General features: G+C 33.7%; 2 protein-coding genes across 2 annotated transcripts; both read right to left on the reverse strand.

Moving 5' to 3' along the window:
* Positions 1–9,741: 9,741 nt before the first annotated feature.
* LOC132799527 (uncharacterized) lies at positions 9,742–12,298 on the reverse strand. The gene is made up of 2 exons (XM_060811589.1): positions 11,195–12,298; positions 9,742–10,750 (listed from the first exon to the last, which is right to left on the reverse strand). Exons 1-2 carry the CDS (start codon positions 11,861–11,863, stop codon positions 9,800–9,802), a joined length of 1,620 nt encoding a protein of 539 aa, XP_060667572.1. The 5' UTR covers positions 11,864–12,298; the 3' UTR covers positions 9,742–9,799.
* A 4,270-nt stretch (positions 12,299–16,568) lies between these two features.
* LOC107404096 (uncharacterized) lies at positions 16,569–19,133 on the reverse strand. The gene is made up of 2 exons (XM_048481490.2): positions 17,949–19,133; positions 16,569–16,707 (listed from the first exon to the last, which is right to left on the reverse strand). The coding sequence occupies exon 1, from the start codon at positions 19,079–19,081 to the stop codon at positions 17,957–17,959; it is 1,125 nt and encodes a 374-aa protein (XP_048337447.2). The 5' UTR covers positions 19,082–19,133; the 3' UTR covers positions 16,569–16,707; positions 17,949–17,956.
* Positions 19,134–25,332: the final 6,199 nt, after the last annotated feature.

The following is a 25,332-nucleotide window of genomic DNA, read 5'->3' on the forward strand; positions in this document are numbered from 1 at the left end:
AACAATTCTGCATCATTATCTTTTTGTTCATCTCTCACCCTCTGTCCATAGTTCCTTATATCTTTCTCAACACATCCGATATTTTGAGGACCACCAGCTTCTATTTCTAGCACCCTTATTTGTTGACACATTGGAATATTTGCTTCTGATAACTGTTGGCTCAAACCTCTTTTTGCAGCTGATACAACTCTATGAGATCTTAACAAATGTATCTTGCTTGGAGTAGCAAGTGCATGGTTATGCTCTTCTACAAATTGACTAACAATCCAATTTGGTCCTGTTTGACTCTTAACCACTGTCATCTTAGCTTTGCAGCAAACTCGAACTAATCCTCGATTCCTTTCACCAGATCTTTGAACTGTATGTTTTTCTTTCTTCTGATAATGTTCATTTGTCTTTGCTTCCTTAAAACACACAAACTGTTTCCATATTAGCTCATTTGTTCCTTTTTTTCTCTTACTAGTACTCATTCTTGCACTAAATCCACATTCTCTTGCATATGCATTGTAAAATTGAAAAGCCTCTTCAATTGTTTGAAATTCTTGTTTAACATTTGGCTTTTTTTGTTCTACAACTTGTGGAGTGTACAATTGAGTTCCAGTGTCGTCTAACATATTGCTGCAAGCAAATTTAGCTTATGTCATTCACATAGCTCTATGTCTATTCAAGAAATACAATGCAGAAAAATCCAAAAAGCAAAGAAAATAACTATAGTCAAGAACCAAAACATTCACATAGAATTATATGAACCAAACTAATATGACATTAAAAATTTCGTACAGTAAATGTCACACCAATTGTCAAATGCATATCCATGTATGTATATGACAGAATTCACAAGAAACAAGTTTTTATTTCCTACCTTTCACGTAAAAACCATACACCGTACATTTAAGATTATGAGATTTAATGAATATTAGATTTCAAATAACATGCATGGCTGGTGAATTTCAATTTAATCTTCATAGTTAAACTGAAAACATAACCAGCAACACCAGGACCAAATCATTAAACTAGCTCCTCAAATGAAGGGCCTAGAACATAATACAAATACAGAAACACCTAAATTTCTATATACTATTGTCCAACTTAACAGCAATCACTTCACATTATAAAATGACCTATATTCAAAATCAACAAGGAGCTTATACCCATCGCATAGACCATTTGCCCACAAATCTCTGTACTTGAACTGTTATACTCACAAAAATGGAAAAACAACCGTACAATAAATGCATCAATTATATTCACAGCAATTATCAAACATTCTTTTGCATTCATGTATAATCCGGCATTATTTTGCACCAAGCAAGATGCAGAAGACTATTTTGTTCAACACAAGACTACAACAATAAGCAGCAATGCAGCTCAAAAAAAATTGTTGCAACAGCACCGCTAATGTGAAGACAAGCAGAATGCAAACCACATGGTCCCCATGATTAGATTTGATATTTGAAGAATTGCTAGGTCATAAAAAAGAATTTTCATAAAATTCCATGCAGAAAAAATTTATAAACGTCCCTCATTACATTACTAACAAGAGATGCACAATATTTGAATGCAGTTGAGACGCCCAACCTACAGGACAGAAAAACTTTTATGCAGTTCCATATCCCAATTACTTAGAACAGAAATACAGTAATGCATCATACCTGGACAAATTTATAAAACCAACTCTAGTATAGTCTTATTAAAATTACAATCAGAAAATAAAATATAGCAGAGGTGATACCCAAAAATCGCAGAATGAGAGAGGAAGAGAAGGAACGAACCTGAAAGCGGCTGTGTTGCTGGAGGTGCGGGGTGGCTGCTGGAGGTGTTGGGCAGCAGAGAGGAGCACGCTGGCTGCAGAGAAGAACGAGAGTGAGCTTGAGCTGCTGCTGGTTTAGGGATTCTGGATCTGGAACTGGAGGTGCGGGAGCTTCTCTTCTCTGCAGTTTCGTGTTCTATTTTTTTTTTTTTTTTTTTTTTTTTTTTTTGAAAATAGGTGCCACGCTCCGTTTCATTTAACCCATGCAAAGCAACAGCAAGTTTTTTTTTTTTCAAAATAAATGTACAGTGCAAATCAAATTGGAGTTAAGAGTAACGACATCTCACTCCATACCGTATGAGAAATCTCACTTCATAGCAATTCTCTATATATATATATATATATATATTATCTTTTTTAGGAATATATCCTAGTTTTTCTCCTTTGTTTCTCCACCTGTCACCATATGTTGCCTTAAGCTTCTTCTGGTTGCCACGTGCTTCCCGTTGTATGTAATAAGCTTCTCTACAGCTGTCATGAGATTGATTCGGATGAATAATATGGATTTGAGCTTGTGGTGTTGGGTTTTTGGATTCATTGTAGTGGGCTTTTGATAGGTGGGTCCAAACTTACCTCACGGGTAAATTTTGTCAAATAGGTACATCAACGGAAGGGATTGGTCTTATAGTAAATTTCGGCGAAATAAAAAATAAGCCAATGGAAAAAAAAAATTAAAAAAAAAAAAAAGAAGAAACTATAACATTTTATAACAAGCACCCTACATGTCATACACATGTCATCTTGTTCTTGACCTTCTTGTTCTGCTTGTTCATGTCGTTCTTGTTCTGCAACTTTAGTTAAATTTGTGACTCCTCCTCCTCCTCCTCCTAGATCTTTTCTTTTTTCGATAAAGGGGTTTTTGGCACCCGTTCTTTGACCTTTAACCCCTTGTTTTTTCCCAGTTAATGAATTCATTGCAGAATGTGCCCACAGGTAGCCCTTGTCTCCATCTTTCCCTATCTCTTTGAGTTCCTCTATATCTTCTTCGTCAACCTTTGGATCCTTAGAATAATTCACGACGACAAAATCTTTTTCTGCTACTAAAAGGATAATATGTAACAACCTTTTCGGGTTGGACAGTCCTTCTGATATGTTATTTTTACTTCCTCTTTTTCTTCTTCTTCTTCTTCCTCTTTTGGTCCTTCAATTGTTCTTTTATTCTCTAGCACCACATTGTTACGGTGAACCATTTCTGTAACCAACTTTTGTCCCACAATCCGAAGGTCTACATCTCCATGGTTATTTTGTAGTACACGTACAACCTGGATAATATAAATGAAATGTTTTAAATATATGTATATATATATATATATATAGCAGGACAAAAATGTGGAGTGATTCTCCCGAAATATTAAAGAAAATTCTAGCATGACTGTAATGAGAAAAAAAGTTGATTATAACACCAATTACTCTGATGGAATTTAATATGGATTACACTATATCACTTAACATGTTGTAGAGATAAATTTTTTTTTATAACATATTATATAATATTGAAGTTCACACCAATTTTATAAAAGTATTCTGATGAGTGATAAATTATATATTGATGAAGAAGGAAAGATGTCAAATACACCATCCACTACATTGCTGTCATGAATCATCCTGACAGCAATGTTTGTTGCATATTTTTTTCTTATTTGATTGGACAATAAATAGTCTAGTCTGTTGGGGGAGAAAATAAATTAATTCTACTATACTAATAATTTATACAAGCAAATACATTGATATAATATAAAATACTCATACACATGCAGCAGGACCCACACACATAATTAAGACTCAACACATAAACACAACTCTTAACATTTATTGACACATGAAAGCTCTCTCTTTCTAAGAGCTTACTCTACTCAATTGAGTAGCTCTTTCATTCACACCAACCAAGAGCCTCCTTGGAGCTCACTTGTGTAGCTCACCAAGCAAGGAAGCCAAAGCTTCCTTTTATACTTGACAAAGTCGGTTGCTTTGGCGTTCTCAAAGCTTCTAGACTTCTCCACTATGTCCTTGCTCTCATCCCCAATTTTAGATATTTTTTTCACAAATTCCAATGCTCAACTTCCAACCAAGTATATCAAATATACTAGTTAATTCTAGAATCTTCTAAGTCAATATTGATCCTTCAATTCTCCCCCTCAATATTGACTTCCCATTCTTTCTTTTCTTCTTGAGTGCTGAAAAATTATCACATTCTTCCTTTGGTGTCTTGGCATCTCCAGTAGGCTTCGAAATTATCTCCTCCATGGTAGTCTTAATTACCAACATGCCTTACTAGCTTTGATCTTCCACTTCATCAAAGCAGCGACATTCACCAGCGACATAATCTTGTCGCCTCCAACGATCTCCCAGAAATTCTATCCCTGCAACGACCACATATATTGTAATCTATGCTATTGAGCTTCCACATACCTTCTATCTTTTGAAGGTCATTCATCGTGGTTTGGTGGTCCGCTCACGCACCAAACAAGCTTGGTCCCAAACAGCAAGCTCCACAATCCCAGATTGTGCACGATCATACGAAGCTCCACCAACAACGATTCTTGACCACCTCTTGCCACTACAGTCCTAGACTGCCTCCATGCATCACCGCGATCCCTGATTGCCTCACAACTTTATGGTCCTTGACCATCCTCTGGCACTTGTGGTCTCTAACCGTTCACCATACGGTCTTTGACCGTTTCCTCCAATATTGTGGTCACCAATGCTCATGCCTTGATCCCTAACAAACTCTTACATACCACTCTTTTATACCAAGCAAGACACCAAAACTTACCAAACCCATTAAACTATTATCCTATTGAATCTTACCCCGCTCTGATACCAAATTGTTGGGGGAGAAAATAAATTAATTCTACTATACTAATAATTTATACAAGCAAATACATTGATATAATATAAAATACTCATACACATGCAGCAGGACCCACACACATAATTAAGACTCAACACATAAACACAACTCTTAACATTTATTGACACATGAAAGCTCTCTCTTTCTAAGAGCTTACTCTACTCAATTGAGTAGCTCTTTCATTCACACCAACCAAGAGCCTCCTTGGAGCTCACTTGTGTAGCTCACCAAGCAAGGAAGCCAAAGCTTCCTTTTATACTTGACAAAGTCGGTTGCTTTGGCGTTCTCAAAGCTTCTAGACTTCTCCACTATGTCCTTGCTCTCATCCCCAATTTTAGATATTTTTTTCACAAATTCCAATGCTCAACTTCCAACCAAGTATATCAAATATACTAGTTAATTCTAGAATCTTCTAAGTCAATATTGATCCTTCATAGTCCTTATCCTTTCTAATCAATTGGATTAATAATCAAATTCAAATGTTATATATGTATATGCATATAGTTTGCAAGGATGTTATATATATATATATATATATATATATATATATATATGTATATATGTATTTAAAATCATTGATCAGGGTTGACGGGCACGATTGGCGTTGGTTGTCAGTTGACCAACCTTTGTCTGGTGTTAATTGAACTTTGACCGGTATTGACCGACCTTTGACTGGCCTCAACCAGCCTCAAACCTATGTTGACTGAGCTTTGACTGGTGTTGATAGACCATTGACCAGCTTATGAGGTCGTTTGATATTGTAATTTCATTGTTTTATTGTTAAAATAAATGTAGTGTATATGTTTTATTGTTATAATATTGTTTCCATAAAAAAGTATAAAATTTCTGGTTTACAGAGCCAACTAATTTGAAAACGTGAAATATATATATATATACGCACGGGAAAAAAAAAAAAAAAAAAAAAAAAGTAAAAACAGTTAGACAACTCTTGTACATCAGCAAAGTCGAATTAAATTGCTTTTTGCTATAAGCTAGCCTTTTAGGTAATTTATTTGATCTCTAAAACAACGTTTTTTTTTCCCCAATCAACCCCAACTTTATATTTGAATCACCATCCATCATATAAATTGTTTTTTTATCTAGACTGCCCATAAAAATTTGGACTTTCCCACTAGACTGTCCATTAAAAACAGTTGTTAAATAATTTAATTGGTAAATGACATTCTTATTGATTAATATAAGAGTAAGTTATAAAAGACAAATCTATTGCCCTTTTTCACTACATAGATAAACCACTGATAAAGTTTCTCACTTCTTTAACATGAATAATTTTCAATTAAATATTATTGAACTATTAAATGGAAGTAAAACATTTAAATGTTCCATATAAAACTAATAAAATATTACCGCATCTTATATATATATATATATATATTATTTACGTATTGTTGGTATTTAAAATTGAAAAATATTATTTGTCAACATTAGTGATAGAGTATCAATTGGACTCAAATATCATTTGAAAATTTAATTGGTTGCCTTTTTTTTTAAAACTAAATTTTTAGTAAGAAAAATAACTTTATCAAATGATATGTTTAAAATATCAATTTAAATTGATTTAATTGGTAAATCACTCACATCTATACTTGAGAGGTTATAGATTTGAAACTATATATTTTTATAACCCTAATATCATGGATGTTAATTTTATTCTATTGTGACTATCCCAAATTATTTGGCAATGTGAAATATATAATTTGACATTAGTAAGGTTATAATATATGTTGTTTTCTGTTCCTTTTACTTTTTTTCCTTTTTTTTTTGGTTTTTGATAAATCTGTCCCTTTCTTTTATTCAAGTGAATTATAAACAAGAATCATTAGAAAATTTATTAAAAACCCAATATCTAATGTATTTATCCAATGTTTTGGACAAAACAATACTTATATTGTCGTGTATATATATATTTATATATATATATATATATATATATATATTATTTCGCCTTAGGAGCTTGGTTTACAGGTACAACTTTTGTAATTTCATGGTATACCCATGGATTAGCAAGCTCCTATTTTGGAAGGCTGCAACTTCTTAACCACCGCAGTTTCTACTCCTGCTAATATTTTAGCACACTTGGACAATACTCAAGGCTCTAGGCTGAGTAGCAGGAGCAACTTTTAATTTTATTATGAGCCCAAACGATGGATTTAATAAGTTCTTGCCAATAACCACGCCCGCTGAATAAAAAATAAAAAAAAGATGCTTATATAGTCGAATGGTAAAATTTCTCTTTGCCGAAGAGAAAATGCGGGTTCAATTCCCGCTGTCCGGAATAATAATTTCATGTATTTAAGTTATTAATATATTTAAGTTAATATAATAAAGGATTATATATATATTCGGTTAGTTTTAATAATTTATTGTTTTTGGAATTGTTCTTTTTTTTTTGTACTTTTTTTTTTAGTTTTTTTTTCAATATTTTAATTTTTTGCATTTGGGTGGTTGAAATGGATAGCCCGTTATCTTACCGTATTAAAATACCGGCATCTAAGCGGATCTAGTGGGCCGGTTGGACGTGGACCTCCAAAAATTTGAAGAGCTTCCATTTACGAATAATATGTTTGAACATTTTTACTAAAAGAAGAAAATTTCTTGGGCCTCAAAATAAATACCATATCGTACCAAATATAATATATGACCCTTCTAGTTAATTTCATCTTTAGCCAATCAAATAAATATTTATTAGTGAAAATTAAATAAAATATAATGATTAGTTTGATATTTTTATAATTGTATATGCACAAATAAATAAGATATTTATCCCAATTTTTCATTATTTTGTATTATATGATTGATTTTTTATTTCAAATAATATATATCTGATTTAAACTTTTCTTAATCCAATCTATCAATAAAATAAACAACTAAAATTTTATTTGCTCATTGTATAGCTCAGCATGCTTGGGTTGAAATCTTTTCAATCTTGGCTCGAAGATGGTCCTCAATGGCTTCAACACATTCTTCAGGCTGATGACTGTAATCATGTTTCTTTGATTTAATAAAATTTTTCTGAGTTTCTTTTCAAAAATATATATATATATATATATATATTGGCGGCTCAAAAAAAACAAAAAAAAAAACTTTTGTTAATCCATTTCATATTTGTTTGATTTTAAGTTTGCAATTAACACTAGCATGAATAGCCCTAAAATTTTTATTTAACACAACATTGAGTGTGAAGACTAATTTTGCCATATGACAGGAGAATTTTCTCCCTGTAGACCATTAATTATATAAATATACAAACGATTATAATATAATTTGGAGTTTGTAGGAAATAGGAATACTATAATATTTTTATCTTCTTTTTTTTTTCTTTTTCTTTTTTTCTTTTTGGCATCTATTTGAAATGGACCCTTATTGATCTCAAATGAAAATTACATTTTCCAAACTAACTGAAACAGCATAAGAGTAAAGGGTGGATCTTATTATAATTTACCCAAATCTCTTGACTATGCCGAAAGTTTGTGTTCTTGATTAAAAATTAGGCTATCTCGTCCATTATGACAAAAATCATATATTTCTATATATAAATATATATTAAAACTAAGGGTGTTATAATAAATTAAACTTATTTTGAATAAAATGAATGTGTATGCAGTTAATTAATATATAATTCATAGATATACATGATAAATTATATATAGGTGCATCCTATAACCTATCATAGCCGATGGGTTTTATGAAATTGATTGGGCCAACATTACCGTGTCGGTGGGTGCCCACCCACACCATGTATGGCATGTATGGTAGTTCTATATATACCCATATTATTATTATTATTAATTTTTTTAAGATAAAAAATACAGTTAAAATTTTTTTTTAATAAATTATCTAAATACAAATTATCTATTTTTTTTTGTTTTCTATATGATTTAAATTTATATTTTCATGAACACAAATAGAAATACTAAGCTAACCTATTTTGTCATATACAGTTTAAATCTTAAATGTTTTTTTTTTTGGTTAATAATGTTGTTTATTATTATAGCACACCAATTTATGCTTGCGGCTGAATCTGCAACGAAGACGAGATATTCTTGGTGCCATGGACGATATTACCATCTAGGTATCCTTTAACTCCATCGCTCAATTGGACCTCTATTGCTTCACAAAAGAACAAAAATAAAAAATAAAAAATTATTGGACGAATTAATTTATTGCAGATTTTTTGATAATTAAATAATTAGCTCACCTGCTGAAATCTCGAAGTAGATGAAGAGTAGTACAAGAAAGACATTGATTTTGAGTCGGCCATTTTTGTTTCTTAAACGAAGGATTGAATTAATCCAACGGAAGAATCCCAAGAAAATTTTTCATTTTACCTTCTTTTTTTTTTTTTTCTTTTTTTGAATTTTGTATGGGTGGAAACTTCAATAGTTGGGTGATATATATTAAGATTGGAAAACGGAGATAGACCCCCAATTTAAATTTAAATTTATATTTTAACCATCAAGTTTAATTTTGGCTCATTAGCCAAAAAAGAAAAAAAGAAAAATAATTTGGCTCAAACTGCTTATGAAATCGTACTTTTTACTGACCAGTTTTGTTAATTAAAAATTTAGTGAAAGGAAATTTCCTTAATGACTGAACAAGTGGCATTAGAAAATGTACTTAAGATCTTGATTCGGTAAGAGCGACCACACCTTCAAACTTTTTGCCCCTAGATGGACCATTTCAAAAGTTTCTAATTTGCTTGCGTAAAAGACGATAAAACAACAGCACACAACATGTGCTCTAGCAAAGATTGCAATATAGGCTGCTCCCGTTTGCTGGCTGCATTTGACTTTTTAAACAAAATCACATCGAAATATATAGCTTACAGTACGAACCATGGAAATTTGACACATAGATTAAATTTGATATCATGCATACACAACAAAATTTTACCTTAATCATGTTAAAAATCATATTAATATGTCAAATGTTAAAGATGTCATCTCAATTATTAATTTAAAATTAAAAATATAGATAGTAAGATGACCCTTATCACATATCACATATCACATATTGTAAATGTATGATTTCTAGCCTAAGGTAGGAACATGTTCTCATCACACCAAAACTAACTTGCCTATAATATATGTCCACAAGCAATTATATATTATATTACATTAAGACAGACAATCAGTTACGTATTTCCACTTCAATTTTGTGGCCTTCATCATACAATCTTTCACTAAGTCATCTTTTATCTCCAAGCTCGAATCTATTTTACCAGTCACATGTCTTTCATACTCTTCAAGTTCTGCTTGAAGACCAAAATAAGCACGAGTGACTTGTTCTAGACCATAATTGATAAAGTCGACTTTAAAGCCCTTAGATTTCACAAATTGCATGCAAGCATACCAATCTCCGAGAAGATCTTCAGTCAAATCGATTACCATTGTTCTTGACATGTTGTATAAGAGTCGACAAACAAGGAAAAAAATGAAACACTTAAATGATAGACTCAACTTATTATTGTCACCACCACTAATATCTCCATGATTATCAAGCAGATCTTTAAGAACATAGGCTAAGTTCCAAGTTATCACATAACCTCCAACCTTCACAGTTTTCAACCTCAACTCATTCGATGTTATTTTACTCCACCTCGTTGGATGATTGAAATTCTTGAGCCTGCGGACGAGCTCTTCAAAAGTATAAGACGAAAATTGATCTTGGATGCTTTCTCTGGTTTGTTCTTCTTGATTTCCACTTTTGGTTAAGTTGTTTTTTGGGTCAAAATTAATGTATTTTTTTCTTTGATCAGTTAAACATCTAATTATCAACAAAATACCTAAGTGATCCATCAAATCATCATTGCCTTCCTTATCTGCTTCCTCTAATTCTTCCAGTGCATTAAAATTCAAATGATTATTTAAATCTATACCTTGTTCTTGCCCTGTCAACAAGATCAACATTTCCAATGTGAGAAAGATTACCTCTTCCTGTTCCAATCCTTCATTGTTTATTCGTTTCTCAACCTGTTTTAGAATATGTTCTGGTTTTACAACCGATATCCTTTGTCCGACAATCCGAAGCTCAACATCTTTACAGTCTCCCTGTAGTATACGTACAACCTGAATCACATAGATGAATTCTTATGAAGAACATACATACCAATTAAAGTTTAACATTGATTTCCTATACACTATTCAATTTGTTTGTTACATATATATCTATTATGTCTTCCTTAATTATTAATATTAAACAATTATTTATTGGAGTCTCTCCTGCATGCCTGATCTTGATCTAAAGCAAATTGATCAAGAAAATAATAAGCGCTTAATGAACAGTCTAATGGCATGTAAACTAAATATATTTAATCAATTCTAAATCTCAAGACTTTATTTTACAATTAATGGGCTTTGTGTATTTATTCTACTTTTAATGCAGGGTGACGATTAAGTACCAAATGTTATGGCTAAAAAAATTAAAAGAAAAGCAAAATTATCAATTTGTTAGTATAAGCAAACAACAAAGAAAATGTGTATTGTGGAATAATTATAAACATATATACTTACCTCAGAAATCACACAGTAGACATGGGAGATAAATTTGCATTCTTCACAGTAATACACACAAATTCGCGGATCTCTTTCGGTTTCACAAACGTCACAGTAATATTCACCAGTATCATCTTCGACGAGTGAATCAACAAGTGTAAGAGGATGAATATGACAATTATGTTTAATAACACATGGTAAGAGACCACAAAGCAAATGAACCTCGAAGTTACAATTTTGACAACAAAATATGTAACGTTCAGTATGAGCAAGTTCATTACAGGCAACCAATTGCTTACAATAGGTATAACAGGCATTGCATCTGGTTTTTTCATCTTCATTTCTTTTCCTCTTAAGACATAGGAGGTGATCATGAGTTGGATACATTAGAGTTGGTTTAAGATGGATAGGTTCAGGCAACAACTCAATGCATGATTTGTGAAAGAAATACCTGCAAATGTTGCAAGTATATGCTTGCCTCAACAATGGTAGCTCACATATATAGCACTTAACTTCTTTACCATGCTTGATCTCGACATGTTTCATTGGTTGCTTATGACAAAGATGTTGACCCTTCTCTTTGCTTTCGAATGCCACGGTGGGGCTCTTCAGAGCACAATAAATATCTATGCTGAAATTGCACAGATCACATGAATAAGACCAATTTTCATAATGACTAGAACACATAGCACACCTATAATTTTTATCTATAGGCTGTAGAGTGAGAGGGTGGTCTGAATGGGAAGGGTGGTTGAGCTGGTCGAAAGAAGGAACAGCACATAAATAATTGTTACGAAATTGGGAGAAAAACAAATAGCAACGGAAACAAAGAAAGCGAAGAACAAACACACAATTAACGTGGAAACCCTTGACGGGAAAAACCACGGACAGGGAGAAGCAAATCCAATATCGAAAGATTGGTACAAAAGGTGAGCCGAATTGTGCGATACCTTAAAACCCTAATTACAGTCGAAAACTAAATATATATAGTACAGAAGAAACCCTAAAATTGAACAGGTCCGTACCGCGGGGGCGCTGCCCCCGCACCCCCGTCGGGCTCAATGGTGGGCTACGATCTCGGGCCTATCGGCCCGAGATCTCTGCTTCCACCACAAAGTCCCAAATTTTTCTCCAAAATTAGTTTCCCCAAAATGAGTCGCACCGCAAGTTTTTCGGGTCGGATCAACAAGAATTCGGGTCACTAACTCTAACAATAATGAAGGTAATAGTTGCACTTCAAACAGGCATAGTAAAATCCTATTTTGATCATTTCAGAGCATTTGTGGCAGAGGATGGTTGCTTGGTGTTCATCTCCATTATGCCCTGTTTCAGTGAAGACCAAAGGATGATCATGACTAGAATGTTGTATCTCCATTTTTTTCTTTTTTTCTTTTTTTCTTTTTTTCTTTTTTTCTTTTTTTCTTTTTTTCTTTTTTTTCACAAAATAACAGGTAAAAAGATTGATTCAGTAAACTTGGAAAAAACAAGTATATATAAAGCAACTTTGAATGATGATGAACAAATTGAGGGTAATAGTGCTCTTGCTGAAATATTTTATATATGCTACCTAATTTGCTTTTGTCTTCCATGCATTTTCTTTTTACTAAACCAGGAGACAGGGATAACTTAAGGATGTGTAAAGGCATATGAGGAAATGATAGGAAAGAGGCAAAAAGAAACCCAAAGGGCAAATCTTAGATTCTTTTTGTATATATATTCAATACTATACTTGGACATTAATCAAATGTAATTATTCATTGAGTAAGATAAAAATATTCCACCAACATAAACTTATGAATTAATCATATTTACAATTTTGGAACTGGATATTGCATTTGGAGAAGAGTGGAAGAATAAGCAGTTTTAGCTATTTGGAGGCACTCAACCTCATACGTATTATCTGTTGACAGAGAAAGTAAAGTACCAAAAAATAAAAAAGTATTCCCCATTAAGACATCTTTGCACTTTCAAATTAAATTTAAGAAAAAAAATCATAAATTGACAGAATGAGATTATTTAGGCTGCCATATATGCTGAGAATAAAAAGACATACAGAATAGTTTGTTTAACTCGCAGAACTTACTGTAAAAGTAAATAAAGTATGCAATAGGCAATAAGAAATATCCATCTATAATATGGGCAATGGATTGAAATGTTATATAACTTCACAAACAAACTATATTCATACAACCTTTGAAGGCAAGGTCCTAATAAGATGCAGAATCAGTCGGATGTTCAAAATTCTAACAAGGTCTGCCAACATACTTACAAAGAGTAATTACTCATTGATACACCACCACCAATTCCATCAACTAGCACCGCTATTTGCATTTGGATCATCCTCTCCAGCCCCTGTCTTTCTTGACCACATAATTCTTTGATTATCCAATTAAGATGACAATATGAAATCAGAACATTGTATTACTAGTAATTAACCAATCAAAGACTCACTATGGGGTAAGATCCAGATATTTGGGTACCTTGGGACTGGGAATCGATGTGTTGCCCGCCATAGTATATAGAAATGAACTTAGATGGCATGGTCCCAATCTTTCTTCTTGAAGAAGAACACAACTCCTGCCCTTGGTGGGTATGCTACAACATGCACCCTTGCTACCGATAGCAATATTGTCCTTAAAAATATACTTGGATATACCACCAGTCTCTTGTCGACAATAGATATACTATTGCAGAATTTTGTGTGTATATATATATATATAAACAGTTTTGATTTGTGAGGAATAGAGTTAACTAATAATAAGATTCACTTTTCTATATAGATTTTCAGTTTTAAAGAAATTAAAAAAATTTAAATAAAATGCAATTAATTACTGTCAATGTGTCCACCATAATAACAATGATAAATAGCTTTGCTCAATAAGTAAACGACAAATGATTTGAAACCATGATTCCTTATACTGAAATACTAAAAATATCAATAATATTTGTTTTATAGTTATAAAAAGATGTAAAATAAATGTTTAAGAGGATTCAGATGATGTCCAAGACTACTAAACATTAAAATGAAAGAAAATTTATATTTTTTTACTAGATTAGTCACATGACCATATATTTAAGAACTAAAAATATCAATAATATTTGCAAGGATTTTTTTTTTTTTTTTTTGATAATAATGTCTTGCAAGTAACATAAATATGACATAAGTTTTTAATCTACAGGCATCATGGTCCAACTAGTTTTGTTGGCCACTAACATCTAATTATGGTCCAATCTAGTTTTGTTGGCCATCTAACATCTAATTACATATAATTCGGATAATATATCTTACAAATCAATTATAATTGGATGTCAAATTGAAAATTGAAAATTTCTGCATATGCCATGTTACCTAAAAGTTATATTAATATATATATATATATATATATATGTTTGATAGATATAATCATATATATATGTTTGATATATATATAATCTACTTAACCAAGAGCCAGAGCACCAACCAATGCGATCAATAAATTTAGCATGGTAACGAACTTAACAATTAATAAGATTTTGATAATCGTATCTAAAAGTTGGTCCAATGGTAAAACCAATAAAAAAAAGGCCTTCAGATCTTACATTCAAATAGTGTAAGAATACTAGTAACTAAAGCTAAGAAAAAGAAAAGTATGCCAAATAAATCAAAACCAAAACTAGTCAGGCTTTTATTATTAACTATGGAGAACACAATAATTAACAAATCGGTCTTGCTTTTAAAATCAATGAATTTTAAAAATAAAATTTCAACTAAAAACACTTGACTAATTATAGTAGATTCTAAAATAATAATTACTAAATAGTCTATTATGCTGTAGTTATGTAGAGATGTATTTATTCAAAATCAATGAAATTCTTATTTATATATGCAAAAAGCTTTGAATTGCTTCATGCAATTCCAACGTGAGTCTCTTGCAAAATCTAACTTCAAAATTTTAATTTATAGGTATACAAAAAATGTGACCCTTGATTTCCAATCTGTGAGACCGATTAAGATTTAAAAAATCATATTCCAATAAATTAAAATATCAATTTGGAAAACCCAAGTTAAGGGCCAAACAGATTGGTTGGTCTTACAGATAGTCCGTACGATTTGTTTCAAATAATGGCAAAAAAATAACTTAAAATGGACATTGATCCTTTGTCTGTTTTCCTTTTCATGCCTTTTTAACACTCGAAATATATTTGAAGACACATTTAAATGGAAATTACTTATCCTTCTTTAAATTTTTTTGTTGATAGAATGGATTACTTTTATCTATTGGATCGACCATCCATGGAAGAAAATAAAAGTCAAAAGATCAACAAACATATTAAAAAAAAAAAAAAAAAAAAAAAAGCAGAGGATGCTAATTCATTGGGAAATGTATCAAGCAATTTATTTATATACGATGATCAAATATATAAATACAGTTTAGTACAACAAGCAGAAGATATGTAGTAGCTAGGTAAGCGGCACATTAGAACAAACCGTCGGCCGCCGTTAACCACTTTAATCTCGAAGCGTCCATGGAATACTCTTCCACTGAGTCAAACTTTGTTCCTCCGTCTCTTTCATATCCTTGAAGTAACTCTTTATATCTCTTGAGATTAACTTCTAAATTTGCAATCTCTTCATGTAATCTTGTTTTAGCATCTTTTCGAAGCCCAAAATGAGCACGTGTAACCTCCTGTAGACGAGAATTTATAAAGCCAACCTCAAAACCTTTGTATTCCACAAATTGTAGGCAAGAATACCAATTTGCAAGAAGAGGTTCAGTGATATGGACAACCAGTGTTTCTGACATGCTATATAATAGTCGACATATGAGGAAATATACCAAGCTTTTCATTTCCCAACTCAACTTGTCTATGTAAGGAGCATAAAAAGAACGACGCGAACGCCGGAGGCGGAGGAGCTCAGGGGGACTAATATCTCCATATTTAGCAAGTAGATGATTCATAACAGAGACCAAGTTCCAAGTTATCATATAGCCTCCAACAGTTACCATCTTCAACTTTAGTTCATGGAACGTTAAATTCGTCCACCAACTAGTATCTCGGCACTTTTTGAGCTTATTAACCAGCATTTCATATGTATAATGGGAAAATTCTTGGTCTTGGATTTGGATTGTGCTCTCTTGTGGACCTGGTCCAATAGTAATCGCATGCCAAAGATTTTCTCTTTCCAATATTAATGTCATTACACTGGATGTTTCACTTTCTAGTACTTTTCTCTCATCTTTCTCATTTTTCTTATTTCTCTCAGTTTTCTCTTTGGATTGTCCACTGCTTAAAATCAAGCTCCGTCGTGGACGGATATAACCTTTATCCAATTCTAGTTTATCCGACTCTAGTCTTTGCAATTCTTGTTCATCTAAACTGATTATTAAATCTGACAAGGCCATCTGTGTTGGTTCGTGATCCTCAATGATCTGATCATCATCCTCTTCCACTACAATATCATTATGCTCCGGTGATATAACTAATTTCCTTTGTCCCAAAATACGAAGCTTATTGACATCTCTAGGATCTTCTTTTAGTACTCGTACAACCTGAAAAATCTCACATTATGATGAATATATAAAGTCTTAATTATAAACAGCATAATAAATATATTATTCGTAGTGAAGATTTTTCACTGGAAAAGAACGTAATTTACCCCCCCCCCCCACCCAAAAAAAAAAAAAAAAAAAAAAAAAGAAGGAAGAAGCTAGCATTTATAGTTGTTTCAATATATGCTTGCAATTCAATCATTTATTTATTTTTAAACAAACGTTAAACTAAAGATGGGAGATTGGGACCATAAGACTATCCACTAAATGAAGATCTTCTGTCATCATTTCATGTCTGACCCACTAAAAAGAGGACGGAAGGGAAAGATAAATGTTATATTGATATATATATGAGAAAACTTTATTTTGTATGCATTTTATTCTCTCTCGGAAAATTGTATAGACGAAGCTTTTATTAAACAGACTAATTGGCATGTTTATATCTATATATATAGAGTCTACTAAAATGTTCATCACAATGAAGCGTTAAGGTAATATGTGTTTTTATTTTATAAGTAATATTATATACAGCAAAATGTTTATCAAAATCATTTTATCAAATAACTTGCATTAATATATTATTGGTTTATATATTCATACAATTTAAATATAAATAAAATACATTTTTAAATGGATAAGTGAATAAAAAAAAACTGATTAAATATTATTACATTATTCGGTAACTAAATTTAATTACTATTTTGATAACTCTAACATTATTATTATTTTATTCGTTAAAAAATTAATCGGATAGATATAACTAAATGTAAATCAATAATATAAAAATGGCAAACACTTTTTTTTTTTCTCTCTATTGTTATTCTTCATTATACCTTATTCATCTAAGTTGGTCTTGGTTATCTGTCTCTAACAGTATCTCTCCTCTCTGAATTCAACACCTCAATTTCTTCGAGGCCAGCAAATGAAAATTTGATCTTTTTTTTTTTCAATTAATTTCACTCTAATTCTTTCAACTTTAAACGGTGCAACAAATTTATTGCATATTGGTATGTCAAATCCTGCCCCACATGGCCACATCGCTTAGTTACTGTTTTAGAAAAAGTGTTGCTAGCTTATATAAAGTTTTGATCATAACTAAATATTTCAAAAGTCAGATTGTCAATGTAAAATAAGAAAAACCATAATATTAATATTTGGAATTTAATTATGGTGAATCAACAAAATATAAATAAACAATAAAACTGGACTTGTTAAATGATCATTTCTGAAATGAATTTTACCTCCGAGATTACGCAGTGGACATGAGCAACATACTTGCACTTTGCACAATAGTAAACACAAATCGTGGATCTCTTTGGTTTTCACAAACATCGCAGTAGTATTCACCTGAATCATCTTCAACAATCCGATCAAAAAGTACAAGAGGATGAATATGAAAACGATGACTAATGGAACATGGCAATGGACCACAAAGAAAATGAAGGTCGAATTTACAATCTATGCAACGAAATACGTATTGTTGAAGATTAGTAAGTTCATTAACAGCAACCATTTGCTTGCAATAAGCACGAGATGCAGCACAATCAACGTCGTCGGTAACATCAGGAATTTTCTCAATAAGATGAAGGAGATGGTCATGACCTTGATACTTAAAAGACGGTGGTTCTTTCGAAAATATGCAACCTGCACATATGTAAATTTTGCAGGGACCACAATAAAAGAAGAAGCGGTTGGGATATGTTTTGCAACATGATCTACATTTTCCACCACCAGTATTTTTATGTATAAAAAAAGTAAATTTTAGGGAGTGGCTTGGATGGAAAGGGTGTGTTATCTCAGGCGATGACTCAATACAATATCTGTGAAAGAAATTCTTACATATTCTGCAACTATAAGCTTGATGAGTAGTAATACAACTGCTACTCAATAACGGTAACTCACATATTCTGCAACTATACTTATCAGCTTCACCTTTACCATGCTTGATCTCAACAAGTTCCATCTCCTTGTTATGACAAAGATGTTGTCCACCGTCAACGTTTTGTTTGCTTTCCAATGTTATGGTTGGGGTTTTTAGAGCACACTCAATGTGTAAGTTGACATTGCAAGTTTTACATGAATAGCAGTCCTTCCTTTCATAAGGAACGCGACACAATCTACAAGAAATAGGGCGGTAGTACCTACCAAGCTGCAGAGTAAGAGGGTGGCGGTGGAAAAGATAGTTGAACTGTTGGAAGGAAGGTTCAGCACATAAATAATGAAGGTAATAGTTGCACTTTTCACAGACATAGTAAGCTGAGTGTATGTCGATCTCTCGACAGCATTCATTGGCTTTGCAGTAGTTACCTTTTCTGGACACGTCTACTCCCTTCAACACCAAGGGATGCTCATGATTAGAATTTTGTATCTCCATTTTTCTCTAATATTTTCTCTCTTTTCACAAAAGAAATAAATATAAAAGATGATTCAATATACTTGACACACACATAGAGACAGAAGCTTAGATATATATATATATATATGTATATATATGAGCAACAATATAAGGGCACTTGCTGAAATTAATGTTATATAAATCATATATATATATATATATATATATGCGCTAATTAAGTTTGCTTGCCTCACACACATTCCTTTTGATTATTTTACCTGGATATAGAGATAATTAAGGTAAGGATGAATAAAGGCATATCGGATTATGGTAGGAATGAGGCAAAAACAAAATCCAAAAAAGGGAATAATTTTAGTTTCTTTTCGTGGGTGTATGTATATATTCAATACTTTACTTGGACATAACCAAATGAGATGTTAATAGAATAAATAACACCGTCCCACCAACGCAAATCATATGTTGCTTAACGAATTTAGCAAAAACTAATTAAAATTCTAGAAAATTCCTAACCTTTACTTTACAAATAAGTAACTTCATATCTCATTCTGTTGCTGTAACACCCCGTCCCAAATCACACCGGAATCCGTGCACGTTGACCGAGGTTGACCGTTGACCGATCAGGTCAAAAGTTGACTTTTTGCTCCAGTTGGAATTTCGAGTTGACCAGAGTACCGTAGCGAAGTGCATGATGCTCCGAGTTCGTAGACTGGTAGCACGTCGAAAACGGAGCTACGGTTTGAAAGTTATGGGCAAAACAAGTTGCGGTCCAAACTGTCCAAGGGGCGCCGAAGTTGACTTTTTATTTATGGGGAAATGAGCTTTGACTTGTGCATGGTTGTGAAGTGGTCGTCAATACGAGTTCACAGACTAGCGGCACGCTTAAAACGGACATCCGGTTAAAAAGTTATGGACGTTTGAAGTTTACCGGATACCGTAATATTTTAATGTTTTTGAGTCGGTAAACAGTGAAATGCCATGTGTCAGCTTCTGATTGGTCCACGTTGTATGAACAGTATCACACAGGGGTTTTTATTTGATAAAATTCTCGGGAAAGAGAGAGAAAGAGAGAGAGGAGAGAGAAAGAGAGAGAGAGTCCGCCGGCCACCGCGCTGACCAGAAAGTTTCCCCTCCCCATTTCCGGCAAAACCTCCAAATTTCACGGCGATCGACCGCCGGACGCGCCCGGATCGGACGTCCGAATATCAGCGGCGAGTTTTTCCCTCCACCGCCGATTTGCCCATTTCCGGCCATTTTCCGGCCACACGCACCTTACACCCTTGATCCTCTCCTCAAGTCCGGCCGACCCACCAAGTTTCACGGCCATCGGACCACCGATACGCCGGGATCGGAGCTTTTTCCGGCGAGGGGCCGGAAATCTTCAAACCGTGATTTTTCCGCCGTCCGGCCTCCATTTTGCTCACTGCCGGTCCCGTTGGATTGCTCTACCCACGATCTACAAGTCTGCAAAAAATCACAGCCAATGGCCACCGCACGCGCCGCCGCCGACGACGGTTGCCGATGACCGCGGCGGCTAGCCGGAAAGTACTGTTCCGGCGAGTACCCAGTTTTCCGGCCGGCTCCAGTCCACTGTGTTCGACCTCCTGAACCCGAATCCGGCATCTGTTTCCGCCAATTCGCGACGGTTTGGGAGAATTGCGGAGCCGAAATCCGAAAAGCTTTCCGGCGAGATACCGACCCCGTTGGGTCCAATCACCAGAAAGTAAGACCGAATCCGTGATCCTCATCACGTGAGCTTCGATTCGGTATATAACTCGTAACCTTTTAGATATCGTTTGGTGTTCGCTCCCCGGGTACCCATTTGGGAATTATCCGAATAAAATATTAATATTTTTGGTCGGTGCACTGTGGTTGTTTAGGTGCGCGTACGAGTGGTGGAGTTGATCCCGAGGAGGATCTTAGTTGATTTACGCGCTCAAGGTGAGTGACCCACCTTCAAAAATTATTTTGGGCAATTTATTATGTTTAATTGGTATTCAAATTGGTATTTAAATTATGCTCATGTGGTGTGATTTAATTGTGGTTTAATTTATTTATTATGCATGAGCAAAGTGTATTTCAGTGGTATTTGTACGTGATTTTCAGTATTAATTTTTCGGGCATAATTGGGATAAATATTTTACGAAAATATTTGGTTAAATTTTACAAGTTATGCCCGCTGTATTTTTATGGTTGCATCTCATATTTCGAGAAAATTGTGGTTTGTTGTTATCGCTGTTTCGTACCGGGTTGTTAAATAAAAATATGTGGGATGGTATTTTGTGAAAGTTCGGTATATTTCCCACGGTAGTTTTTGGAAAAACGGTACGGTTGGTTAATAATGTTTATTTTTAGACGCACTCATACAGTATTGGTGTTCTGGTGTATGGTGTATGGACACATGGTTTAGCACGCAGTTATTATGTGGTTTAGCGCGCGGTTATTACTTCACCGTGAGTTGCCATTGGACGGTGGGCAGGCAAGGTTATTGTTGTGCACAGCCGCCCCCCTCCTTGGCCGGGTTGATGGTTTTAGCAGCGGTACTGTCGGGACGCCGAAGTGCCGGTTGCAGGTTTCTCTCTTTAACCCCCCGCCAGTCGGTGCTCAGGACGCTGGGTATCGGAGGGCATCACCGGTATATGGTGTGGTGCGTCGGTGTAAATTGCAAATAATGTTTTAAACTCCAAAGGTGTTCAAAATTATTTACTATAATTTATTACATTTTAATTATATATTGGGGTATGTATTTATTTAATTATTGTTTATCGAATGGTTTAATCCCTTGGTTTTCGGGAGGTATGTACATTGGGTTTTGCGAAAAGGTTTTAAAAAGGGAACATTTCAAACGGAGCGATTGGTGAGAGTTTTGAGGGAAATTATTATTTTCCAACAGTTATTATTATTTATTTATTTATTGTTGGTATTTGTCCTATTCCTTAATTGTTATTAATATTATTTTATTATCATTAAAAGTGTTTAGTAGTTAGGGTCACTCACTGAGATGATTAGCATCTCACACTCTTAAATTCCGTTCCCTTAGGTGCAAGTGGTGGTAGACGTTCTCCGAAGCGAACCAAGTTTTCCACTGCTGTTGTGTTTCGAGAAGTACTTCTGTACTCTTTCATTTCAGTGTATTATTTCTTTCATCCTTGTTGTATTTCTGTTGTTTAGCACTTCTTAAAGCTCTGTATACTATTGGGATACTTATGTTTTATTTATGCACTGGACTGTTGTTGTTTTTGAGAAGTGCTGAAAATTGTGGAATAATTTGTAGTTTGCGGGAGGAATAAGGAGATGAGTATAGAAGTGTGTTTTTCAGTGCAGGTAATTTGTGGTAAGTAAATCCCTTAGGGGAGGCTGTGCCGGATTTTCCATTGGAGAGTCCGATAGGGTTTCCCTGGGATCAGGGTTGTCTAGGGTTCCGGGGAAGGAATTCTGGACGGGTCCTGACAGTTGCACCTGTACAGTACCTTGCAAATAACCCCCCCACGCCCCCCCCCCCCCCCCACAAAAAGTTTTGAAGGTTCATAAAAGAAGGCTCACTATTACTTTCCGTACTAGGGATGTCAACGGGACAAGGCGGGACCGGTTTTTAAAATCTCGTCTCCGTCTCCGCGGGAAATTTTACATCCCATCCCCACAATTTTTTCCGTTTCTTTAGGTGCAGGGTGGGATCGGAGATTTTGCGGGGCGGAGAAGGGACGGGACGGTTTTCCCCATTTTGTTTTTTAATTGATATTTTTTTAAAAAATTTATATAAAAAAATTATTTTATGATTAAAATATAGCAATAAAAATATAATAAAATACATTTATAATAAAATACATATTTAGAAAAATAAATAAAAAAAGAAGAAAATGATTTTACATAAATAAAATTTTATAAAAAAAAAATAAATATATATATATATCTATATATATATATATATATCGGGGCGGATTTGGAACGGGGTTATTATTCCCCGTCCCTGATTCGGTTTTTAGGCATTTGCTCCGAGCCCGTTCCGCATCCCCAAATTTTCGGAGAAAAACCGCCCCGTTAGGGGCGGTGCACCGCGGTTTTGGGGATAGGCGGGACAAATTGACATTCCTATTCCGTACATGATGGCCAAGCAAAGAGATAACGCTTCCTGGAAATTTTTTTTGTTGATTGAATTTACCACTGTTTCTAAAATCTTAGACTATAGTTTATTTATTTATTCTTTTGTCATCAAAAGTATAAACTATATTTTGAAAGTGGGTCCATAGGTACATGTTCGCGCTTTCACATCAATTAAATGTTTACTCAAGGAAAAAAAGAAAAGAAAAAAAATTACATTAAAGGTGTAAATGGGCATATAGAGATTTCTTTTTAGAGCAATCGATCAAACACAATGCAAGCCAGATCCACTAAACTGCTTTTGCGGGCTCATTATACTTTAAGAATAAGAATACCACAAAGAAGGAAGCAAATATGCATGTTGGAAAGACTCGCACATAGTATGAATAACTTCGATAATACTGTCAATGGTCCGTCACCACTAAATGAAAATAAGGTAAAATGTACAGCATACAATAAAATTAAATAAAGAGAGATGAGAAGCGTATCTAATAACCAGAATACATGGTCGCAAAGCAATTATGCCTACAACAAAGCTGCCTTTTTCCATTTCAATTCCGAGGCCTCATTCAAACACTCTTTCATTAATTATTTTGGAATTCTCATGCCTAAAAAAACTCTCACGCATAAGGTTATGTTTGTTTCTTTGGTCTTAAATCTTTAAGGACAAGTGTATTTAGATCTAAATAACCTTAAAGGTTATGTTTGAATTTTTTTTTTTTTTTTTTCAAGAGAGGTCATTTAACAATGAAATTTTATGAAAAAAAAAATTATTTTTTATTAATAAATATTTAATATCAAAAAAATTAATAAACATTTTAATATTTACAAAAGAGGGCTGGACTTGGGATCATCCAAATTGGTTCCGGACCCAAAATCACCCAATTGGATTTGGGACATCTAGATTGGATCCGGAATCCAAGATTGGGCGAGAGATTTGCAATATGAGACCAGATCCAAAACACTGTAAATGGGTCGTAGGCCTGGATCCGTTAGAATGGGCCAGACTCTGTTTCACAATGAGGGAGTAGCCGAGGACCTTTCAACAAAATCCTGGACGGCAACCCTCTGGTGGATCTGGAGACTTCTTCATATCTTCATATATGTTCATTTGCATCTGCAGGAGAACCAGAGCACAAAAAAGCCCCTCATAAGCTCAGTATGTGTGTGAGAATCAGGAAAGAAATCCTACTTCCTCATGTTCACCCGTATACATAGTTACATTAACTTCACCCATTTTTTAACATCTTGCTAGTAAAATAGTTAAATCCTTTATATAGAAAGGCATCCGGTTTGTACCGATCTTGCTTTTGAAACACACAACTAAAATTGTGACAAATTGATTAATGCAAGTTTAACAGACTATCAAGGAAATGCAATCCAAAAGCAATTGCATGTATTTTATGTAGGAACTTTTTCTGGAACTCTAAAAAATATGTCTGAATGAATTATGAAGCAAGTGAGAGCCAGAATGTTACTTTGTAGATGCCCATGTGGGATGAATGACAAGTAATTAAGAACAAGGTTTAGCCATTAAACTAAAGGCATGATTTTCTTCTGAGCAAAATCAAAATAGAATTTGATGAGAATGTCTTTCCTTTATGTAAAGAAAAATTCCCCATCAACTGCTGGTGTAGTTGAGTATTAATTCCTTTATGATAATGAACCTGTTTCCTTCTGATCCTCCATTTTCTTTCTCTAGGTATAAATCAACCCCAAACAAAAAAAAAAACTCAAGAAAAACACATTCCAAGACAAACCCACGTTAAACAAGCAGATAAATATTGCTGAAAAAGAAGGAAAACAGAGCAAGAAACAGAGCTCGTGAAAATCACAGTGCATGATTGCATCACATGTCTCTCAAATTTGCACTTTCAAATTAAAATTTTCTGCTGAATGTATCGTTATGTCTACAATCTAAAATTTTCTGCCAATAAAGAAACCAAAGTAAAATACCAACAAAAAATAAAAAAGTATGCCCCATCAAAACATCTTTGCACTTTCAAATTAAATTAAAAAAAAAAAATTCATAAATTGATAGAATGAGATTATTTAGGCTAGACCTGGCAATTCGTGTTCATAGGTCGTGTTCGTGTCAAACCGTTTAATAATCGTGTCAAAAATGTCTAATCTGAGCACGACCCATTTATTAATCATGTTAGGTACCTAAAACA

This window comes from Ziziphus jujuba, chromosome 9, assembly GCF_031755915.1.
Source record: "Ziziphus jujuba cultivar Dongzao chromosome 9, ASM3175591v1".
NCBI lineage: Eukaryota > Viridiplantae > Streptophyta > Magnoliopsida > Rosales > Rhamnaceae > Ziziphus > Ziziphus jujuba.

Bases quoted from the DNA above. Each gene is read 5' to 3' on its own strand.
- LOC132799527 (XM_060811589.1), bottom strand. From the start codon at position 11,863: ATGTGTTCTAGTCATTATGAAAATTGGTCTTATTCATGTGATCTGTGC. The intron at 10,751-11,194 runs GTAAGTATATAT...TATGTGATTCAG, and splicing joins TCTACTGTGTGATTTCTGAG to GTTGTACGTATACTACAGGG.
- LOC107404096 (XM_048481490.2), bottom strand. From the start codon at position 19,081: ATGGAGATACAAAATTCTAATCATGAGCATCCCTTGGTGTTGAAGGGA.